Below are 9,269 nucleotides of genomic sequence, written 5' to 3' on the forward strand. Positions count from 1 at the left end.
GAACAGGTACTTCTTAATGTCCACCATGAGCTACCCAAACTGCAATACGTGGCCACTGGCTCTTGGTATATATCATCTGCCACTACTGACAGGAGTTTGGCTCCACTGCCTTTGTAACTGCCCTCTAGGTTGCTGTACGCCAAAACGAGATCATCCCCCAGCTTCCCTTTCACTAGACCAAGCAAGCCCAGCTTCCTCGGTGTCTCTTCGTAGGTCCCCTGACCAATTTTTTACCCCTCTGACAGACCTTTTCCAGCTGCCCAGTATCTCTGTTGGAGGGCCCAAAACTGGATACAGTATTCCAGTAGTGCTCTCACCGATGTTGAGAAGGGTAACAACTTGCCTCCATCTGGCCATGTCCTCCAAAGGTTTACCTTACTTGCAGTGAGAGAACACTTTGGCTCATAGTCAGCTTGGGATCAACTGTACACCTTCAAGTCTGTTTTAAATCCTTGGCTAGCAGAAGAGTGCCAAGACCTGCTGGCATGCCTCACAGCCACTCAAAGGCTGTCCTTAGTGGTCCAAGGAAAGACATATGGTGCAAGACCAGGTGAGGGGGGGAGAATTTGAACTCCTTCTCACAGATAGCCAGGGAATTTTAATCTCCTCTTTCAAATCTAAGTGTAGTGACACAGTCATAGCCATGCCCTAGAGCTATACACCTCAAAAGGTCCTTTTCAGCAGCAGGGCATTTTGCCAGGATGTGCCATTTTGTTCAAGCCAAGTCACTCAGGCACGTCAGCAAATGTGGACAGAGGGTTTTGGTATAGAACCCCTCGATCATTTCTGGCCAATGAGATCCAGTTAGAAAGCTCAAGTTTTTAAATCTTACATGAGACACTTCAGCATAGTTCCATTTCTTGAGGGAAAAAACTTCAATATTTGAATTTGTTGTGGTAAGATAAAAAATAATTCTGCATGTATAGAAGTTGCTGCCAAATCAAGTTGTTCTCCGATGGACAGTATGGCTACATGCAATTTTAACAAATAATTAAAAGAAGGCAGGTGTTGTGTACATACAGTTTTCATGTTGAAAAACCCATTAAAGCCTCAAGTCTGCACATCCTCCAACAAATGAATAACTGTATGCACAGGCTGTCCACATACAGTAGCATTTCCATAGTCATAGCTCCAGTGTTTTTCATACCACACATTTTTAGACTATTAAAGCCTTGGTGGTGTGACAACAACACAATTTCCAGACAGCAGCAATGTACTTTGTGAAACAATTTTGAGTGGAACCTTTAAACCAGTGCATTTATAGATTCAGAGCAAGTGCAGATATCAAGTATGGCTCAGGTGAGTGGTGCATTGGCAGGGGCTTATCTCTTAAAAGAACCAAAGCACACAACCATACCCATTTACCTTACTAAGAGAGAATTCCTTGAGGAAGAGCAATTATGTCATTTAGTACACAAATTCTCCTGAAGATTTCAGTATTTTCTTTAGAGCTTACTTTTTTCGCTAGCAGGAATTTACCGCACGACCTAGTTTTCCTTTCAGAGATGACTAGTCACATGCACACAAAAAACCCCAAAACTCTCTAGGAAACACATGGCTACACAAAGCAGATGAAGGTATAAAAGGAACGAATGCAAAGCAGATGAAAAAGGACGGAGCCACCTTACACCCACCTTTCAGAACTGGAATAGACCAAAAGCATATAAAGAAGAGAGCTGAATATGCCCTCTTTACTCCCATCAGTAAATCAGCACCAGAAGAATTGTCTCAGAGCCAGCTATAAGTGAAACTGGATTGTGAGAGGAAAGTGGTTAACACTTCACTTCCTTGAGATGCATCCAATATCTGTATCATTTTGGTGTGCTCTGTGTTGTAGGCTGTAAACTCTTTGCTGTGTATTATTAACAAAGTAGCTAGCAAAAGAGCATTCTGGTCTGACTAAACCTCAGGATTCAGTCCTAGCAGTAGCCAGTGATTTAATCAGTTAAAAGAAATGGTAAGCTTAGACAGACCCATGTAGAACACCAAGATATGGATGGGCTGACACTCCTATAGCTCACAGCATTTACTTCCAAACACAGCATTTTAAGAGAATAATTTTTATCCTGGTTTCAAATGCCTTCTGAAATTCTGAGATGCTTGCTGTTCTGAAAGAATACTGAAAAAATAACCGTTTCACAAAACAGCCAATCGCAAAAGTAAAAAAAAGCATCTTCTTCTCCCCCCCCCCCCCTTTAAACTACTGCATGCTCTACCACCCTCAACAATAAATTGTAGACATGCAAGATCATAGGACAGATATTTGGCAGCACAGCAATACTATATTTACTTCAGATACTTTAGCATTGGGAGGCAAAAATAAGCAGTTGTATGAACTACTGTATCTACAGTTTCTTGCTGTGCAAGAGGCCATACACCCCACTGCATCAGGCTCTGGGAAAGTTCCCCGGTGTCGGCTGGCGGGCAGTGGGTCTATCAAGCAACTGTGAAAACCCGCTCCCTTTACTCCCTTTGCTTCGCCATCCGCAACAGACTCTTTCCACCTATCATGACTACCCACATGGGCAATAACTTTTGTATGCTAGCCAAAACTTTAAGATTTCCTTACCTTTCTTCCTCCACCATGGCCCTTCTTGGATAGAGTATGACAGTTCCTTAAACTCAATATTCACAGCTGGTCTGCGGGGTAGGTAGGAGAAACGATGAGCTTCTGTCAGAGTATTGTCCACTTTTTTTAAATGTCCATTCATCAGTCGAACATCCTGGTTATCTGTGCCATTTGAGACCACTTCATCCACCGAAACACACACTGACTTTGGCTCGTCCATGGTACAAGCAGAATTGCTGCCGTTCTAGAGGAAAGAAGTTGGAGAATGGACAAAGTTCACAGACTTTTGTTTAGGAACACGTTTCAAAACCTCCTGCATCAGAAAAATTATTATTTAAATAACACAAGAATCCAGCACAGTAATGTGCTGAAAGGGGAAAGGGGAAAAAAATAAAACAATTTTTTGTTTGTTCTGCCAGTGTCTTGACAGAAGAGGTAAAAGAGCTCTTGGACTTGCAGCACACAAAGGACAGTTCATTTAGCACGAGTTTCCCCTCAAAGGGGATATACACAGCAAATTAGTATCTTCAGAACAGAGTAGCTCTTGCACCAGATTAATACATTTATAAGTTCAGTCCCCATTGTATTTGGTTTCTCATGCACTCAAAGAATTTGATTCTAGCTACTCTGATTCCACTTAGCTCTTATTCCTTTGGATCAGCATATACTTCCGTAAATGTGAAACTGCACAAGTTATATTTCTGTGAATTTTAAAATGTACTATTTTGTGCCTTAGTTGCTGCCGCACTGATAGTTCTGGAGACTCTGCAACCTGGAACAGTACAACTTCTTTCCTAGAGGTCCGTTAGGAAATCACAGCGCTTTCCACCCAAATTCCTTGCACACTTTCCTTGCTTGGCAGTGATCCCTAATGGAAATCTTATCAGCTACATAAACATATTAAACCCAGCTCCAGTACTGCACCATTGACACTGTAAGGTCAATGCTTTATGCTTACAGCCATACCTCTTACTACGCTTTGCCAGTCGTAGCCCTCGGTGCAATTCCACTTGGCATTATTTGGACTGAATCTCTTTCCCCTCCTCTCCTGACCATGACAATGGCCTGCTACCTGCCTTTCTCTTCTTTTTTATTATGCACACAAAATCTGAACTTTTTCCATTCCTTTTACCTGCATGAGCACCTTGTACCGATATCAACAGGCTGTGTGTAAGGCCAAAAGTAAAACAATCATGAATTTTCTTCAGCTAAACAGAATTTTGAACAGTTCAGAGGCTGTTCATTGTCATCTGTTGTTTGGAGTATGTCATAAGCAGGGCCCAACATCTGTAAAGTTGTCTATTAGAAAAATCAGTACTTTTAATGTAGATCTGTATTGGAAAAGACTTCTGTAGCTGGCTTATGTGCTGTCCCATCTACCTAACAATCTACATGCCCCCAAAGGTATCTCTTGGAAAGCGTATGTGCTGCACTACTTTTCAAGGCATCAGTGTTGAACACCCCCAAACAGAGAGCTATAGGTCATGCCAGTGTCTCCCCCTACTTGTCCTCCAATGCAACTAAGAAGTCACATTGCGTCCTTTTCACTGTGCCATTTTCATCCTTTCTGTCATGGTTACTGGTCTTCCCATTTATGTTGCAAAAGCAGCGCTCCTCAGATCGGTCACTTGTCATGAGTGTTGATGAAAAACATTAAAAAACCAGCCCTACATAACCACTGATGAAAAATATTTTAAAAAAATCATCCTACATAACCACTATATAGCTAGCGTCTTCACGTTCTTCATGCATATGCCCCAATTCTAGACGTAAAAATCAGCTCTGCTTGCCACATTTTCTCACAAAAGAGATTTTAATTGTGCTCTCGACTTACTCAGAGGTCAGGTATCCAGTAACACTTACTCCCAATTTCTTAAATAGTTGATTGTAATGGTATGTAATTTGAACATAATAAAAGTAATGTGAAACATCTTAGAACTGAACAATTAAAGTAGTGGAACCTCCCTCCTCCCTAAAATACAAGAGAAGATGAGTTAACAGTGTTCTTTCCTCAATGTTTTCTGTGGCACTCATAAGCTGTTTGGTTCAGAGGAACCACTAAGCACCTTCACACGTCAGAGGGAATATCTGAAAACTAACTCTCAATGAGCAGGTAGGTCACCTTGAGTATTCAGGTGACAGTCGGAGCTTCTCCGGTTTAGATCAATTCAAAAAAGAAATCCTTTGGACAAGGTCCGTGTTTCTGCCTACTTAATCATCTGTGAGTATGAAGCCAGAGACTTTTGATCCTGAGACATTAAACAAACCATTCCAATCACGCAGTGGACCGAAATGCCTGTTTTCGGCAGAGGGTGACGGAGTCCTGCCAGCCCTGGGTCACACACCCACCTCCTCCAGGGACCCCCTGCTACGGGCGAGGATTCCCCCGAGAGACTGGGGTGGCACAAATGGCTCGCAGTCACGGATCGTCTTCTCTCGTAAAGAGGTGGGCAACTCCCGGGGTTACGACAGCCACAGACTTACACGAGCCCTGCGTAACTGCTCCTCAAACACACCTGAACTCCCTTCGTGTATCTGCTAACACCAACTGACCGTTTGGTTCTCCACTGACATACCGATGCGTATCTACAGCCGCGCACGTCAAACTGGTGTCCATTTCAACCCCCCTGCGCACCAGACACGAAGAGCATACGTTCTCAGAGACGGCGCTCACATCTTCCTTGGTTTCATACAGTTTTATTTCCCAGTTTTATCCCCCCCCCCCCCCCGCAAGGAGCTGGACTGCTTCCCGGCGCCCAACGGGCACGGCAGCAAACGCCCGCCCGCTCACAGCGGCAGGACGGTCCCACAGGCTCTGCCCGCTCCTTCCCCAGCCGCCTCCCCGCCGAGCGTGTGCGTGTCCCCAACCCGCTCCGCTCCCGCCCATGTGCCGCTCGCCCCGGGTGTTATACAAAGGTTACGGTCCCTCCGCAAATCTGTTTGGAAAAACGGCGGGGCGCAGCGGCGCAGGGAGCATGCTCGGAGCAGCCGCTAATCCCCGTCTTAGCTACAGGCCAGAGGTAACCAGCGGTCAAGCCCCGCCATGCGCCGCCGTCCCCTCGCACACCCCGCCGCCGATCGGGGGCTGCCCCGCACCCCGTACCAGGCACCCCGCGGCGGGACGCAGCCCCGGGCCCGCTGACCGGCCCCGGTTTTCCCTCAGGGAGCGCGGGAAGGCGCCCCGCGGAGCCCTCGCCCGCCCCGGCCGCGCAGCCCCATCCGCCCGCCCCTCGCCGCGGCCCCGCGGAGGGAGGCAGGGAGGTGCAGGGCGCGCCTTACCAAAGCGGTGGCCAAGGAGAAAGCCGCCATCAGACATGCCATGTGCCCCGCTGCCCGCCCGGCTGCTGGCGGCGGCTCCCGCTCCGCCGGCGCCGCGCGGAGCCCTCGAGTGCCGCCTCTCCGCCCGGACTGGCTGCGGGAGGCAGGCGGGCAGGGAAGGAACGGCCTCCAGCCGCGCTGGGGCCGCCTCCGCCCCGGCCCGCCGCCGCAGGTACGGCCCCCGCCCGCCCCCGCGGCCCCCGCCGCAGGGCTGGAAAGAGCCGGCGGGGCCGCGGCGCCCCAGCCCGCGGGGGGCCCCTCCGCCGGGGGAGGCGTGGGCAGCGTGACCCCCGCTGTGGGCAGCAGCCCGTCCCGCGGGTGGCCGCGGCTTTCTCTCTATGGAAACACCCGGCAGACGGTTCTCCAGCGGCCTGGGGGCCGAAGACAGACCACTCTCTGGGACATCACTGAGGAGGGCTGCCGAGCCTTGCCTCCGCGCTCATAATTGGCACAGCTCGCGGCCCGGCTTCCTAATGAGCTCCCGGAGGGGACGCGGGATAGCATTCCCTGAGGAAACGGGGAATCGAAGCACCGTCTAATTGCGGCTTGTGCCGTCCCGCCCGCGTGAGGACGAGATGGCTCTTCTGGCCCTGGGACTCGCACGCCATTGATTTATAAGCTGAGCAAGCTGTTGTGGTTCAGAAATGGAGAGAGAGGAAGGTTGTCACGGAATTTCCGTCTTTGTTCTTTTTTTCCTCAAATTGAAGACCTGCATTTCAGGGAGGTCTTGCAAAGACAGGGGCCCGAACCGCACACTTGCCCTTGAAGTGCAATGGGTGGTGTTCACGTGCTGTTAGGCTTGTGTTGGCGCTGCTGACTTGAATCGAGATCCGTGACTAGGTCTTGAGTTAGATTCATTAGCCACGCTACCCAGTGGCAGAAAGCTCTGCCCAACCAGTTCACCAAGAAGCCAGATAGTGGAAGACCCACCAACCATCTGAAGTGCCTCTGAAGGTACATACCCACTGGGCCTGTTTTTGGCATGTGCTGAGGCTCCCTCTCTATTCATCTGGAAGCAGCAGGAAGAGGGGATAAATTACAGCAGGGGTCTGAGAACTGGATTCAAAGCATCTACCAAACATTACATACACGAGTTCATAATCTGTGAGGAATCTTCTAACCAGGGAGCTTGCCATAACGCTTGGTGCTCACGTAGCGTTGTGCAGACGTGGAGGTAATCTTCACAAAGCCCCTGGAAGGTAGGTAAGTATTTTATCCTTGCTGAGCTGCGGAGCGGTATTTACTGTAGGTGGCACAGCACTGCGGGGAAGGAACCACTGCGCAGAGCATCTGCGATGCGTCAGACAGGGGCCCCTCTCCCACAGTACCCTCCCTCCTGGCAGTGGCCGGGAGATGGATACTCAAAGAAGAGCTTAAGGACAGGGCTGGCTTGTATCAGAAATCTCCCTAATACTCTCCCAGTCTACAGCCATTTTCAGCTCAAGGACTTCCTGACGTAGTTGTCACTCCTGAATGTGCTAATAACCCTCAGTAGATACCTCTTCCATGAGAGAAGACCCCCCCCTTGGAAACATAAAAACTTTTACCATCCACTACATCCTATTGCCAAGGAATAGACTGTGGAGACTCACTGGGCTTGACCTTGGATTCAGTCTGTAGATGTTGCAGAAAACCATTTACTTGTAACTCATGTATTGAGGAAGAAATGCCTACCTGTTACGGAATACCAGACCAAACATGGATGGACCCATCCAGAACTTCTCCCTGAAGGCTTGAACTGTGTTTGAGAAGAAATTTGAAATAGAATTATCTCCTAATATTAGGAATAAAGAGAAATTGTGAAGCATTCTTCAGTGAGGGTCCAGGGTTTTAATTAACTTGATTTGGAGCACATGTCTGTAGCACCTAAAATATATTCAAGTTTGTCTCTTTTATTTTCCCTTAGAAACATTGAAAAGGCTGTATTAACTCCCTACAGGACCTGGAAAGGGCTGTGAAATACTGCTGTGTATGTTTAAGGCATTTACAGGGTAAAACAAACTGCTGAAAGACATCATGTATTTTAACTGTGAGGTGGAACAAGATACAGAGAGAGAGCAACAGATACTCTCATCTTAGTGAATGTGTGATACAGACCCAGCACGATGCTTACTATCCTCTGTTTTAACTTCTTAAAGGCTCAGGAAGAAGCAAGGAAAACAACATAAAGGCTGTAACAAAACTTAAATGTACAGTACTGAAATCTGCTGCACAAACAAAAGTTTTAGCTCTGTCTGTAAGCAGCTTACGGTACTAAGGGCTGAACTGTGCCTTTCACAAACCAGTCCTTGGCAGGAAGGCATGCACTGCCTGTTGGCTGCAGGACTGTCCACGCTGCCCACCTGGGCTCGCCCGCATCACCAGCTAGGTTGTGTTACTGCCCCTCATTCACAGGCCAGCAGTGTGCAAGGAGGAGCATTACACCGAGTTCGTGCAACATTATATGCCCCTGATCAATAAAGTGATGGCTTCTCTATCAATATTATGGCTGAAGTAGTGTGGGCTCAACTGTGTATTTGCCATACTGCTTTTCATGGCGTAGGTGAAAACTACCCTTCACTGTATGAAGTGGCACAGAGGCACAGACGTTAGGCATGATACGAAGACAAGTGGCGGCTCGACCCTGCAGCCTCAAGCGCTGCTCCTGTCACCTTCCACCAGAGTTTTTCCTGAGCAAGAGTACATGATCAGATTCTGAGGACTTATTTTTTTCATGGTGGCCGCAGTATCAGTATCTAAGGGAGCTTCTTGTAAAACACTGAGACATAAAACAGGTTTCTCAGAAGCCAAGTTCTATTTGGTATCTATTTTGATACCACACAGGAAAAAAATGATTACATAAGACGAAGCATGCTAAAAATAGCAGTCTCCTGCATTCCTACATTCCCTCATTAACTCTTCCATTAACTTTACAGGTGATACTCTGGTCCCTGCAGACAAAAAGATCAAGAACACAACTGTGGGGAAAAAAAAAAAAGAAGAGGAGAGGTATAAAACTGTGTTAAAAAAAATCCAGGACAAAAAAAGGGAAGCTACAAATGAAGGTGAGGACAAGCAGGCAGGGACAAAACTCTTGACTCCTAAAATAGATGAGGAAATAGTAGTAGCTTCCAGGCTTTATGGCAGGGTAAGCATTACAGATAGTACACTGGTGCAGCCCACAGGAAAGAAAAAGGACATCACAAGCAGAAATGCAGTGGGAAGGGCAGGGCAAAGTGGAAACCAACAGAAGGAGAGGGCAGATTTAGAGCACAGCCACGGGAGGCATTTTAGTGCAGTACTGATAGCTCTGGTGTCTCTGTACAAGAACTAGTTCATGCATAGAAGCAGGTAGCCTGGGGAAATGCAGAGGCCAGCATGGACTTAACTACTGAGCTAAAAT

The 9,269-nt window shown here is 47.7% G+C and overlaps 1 protein-coding gene across 2 annotated transcripts in view; it reads right to left on the minus strand.

The window, feature by feature from the left end:
- Nucleotides 1–6,024, minus strand: part of ABCG1 (ATP binding cassette subfamily G member 1) — a 56,631-nt gene extending 50,607 nt beyond the window's left edge. The window contains exons 1-2 of one of the 2 annotated variants that reach the window (XM_052794640.1): nucleotides 5,849–6,024; nucleotides 2,570–2,813 (exon numbers count right to left, since the gene is read on the minus strand). In XM_052794640.1, coding sequence (XP_052650600.1) covers nucleotides 2,570–2,813; nucleotides 5,849–5,890 — 286 coding nt within the window. In that variant the 5' untranslated portion in view covers nucleotides 5,891–6,024. Of the gene's footprint in view, nucleotides 1–2,569; nucleotides 2,814–5,053; nucleotides 5,153–5,848 lie in introns of those variants that run through there. The other variant, XM_052794641.1, reaches the window with a different exon arrangement.
- Nucleotides 6,025–9,269: the final 3,245 nt, after the last annotated feature.

The sequence above is a fragment of the Harpia harpyja genome, chromosome 8, assembly GCF_026419915.1.
Source record: "Harpia harpyja isolate bHarHar1 chromosome 8, bHarHar1 primary haplotype, whole genome shotgun sequence".
NCBI lineage: Eukaryota > Metazoa > Chordata > Aves > Accipitriformes > Accipitridae > Harpia > Harpia harpyja.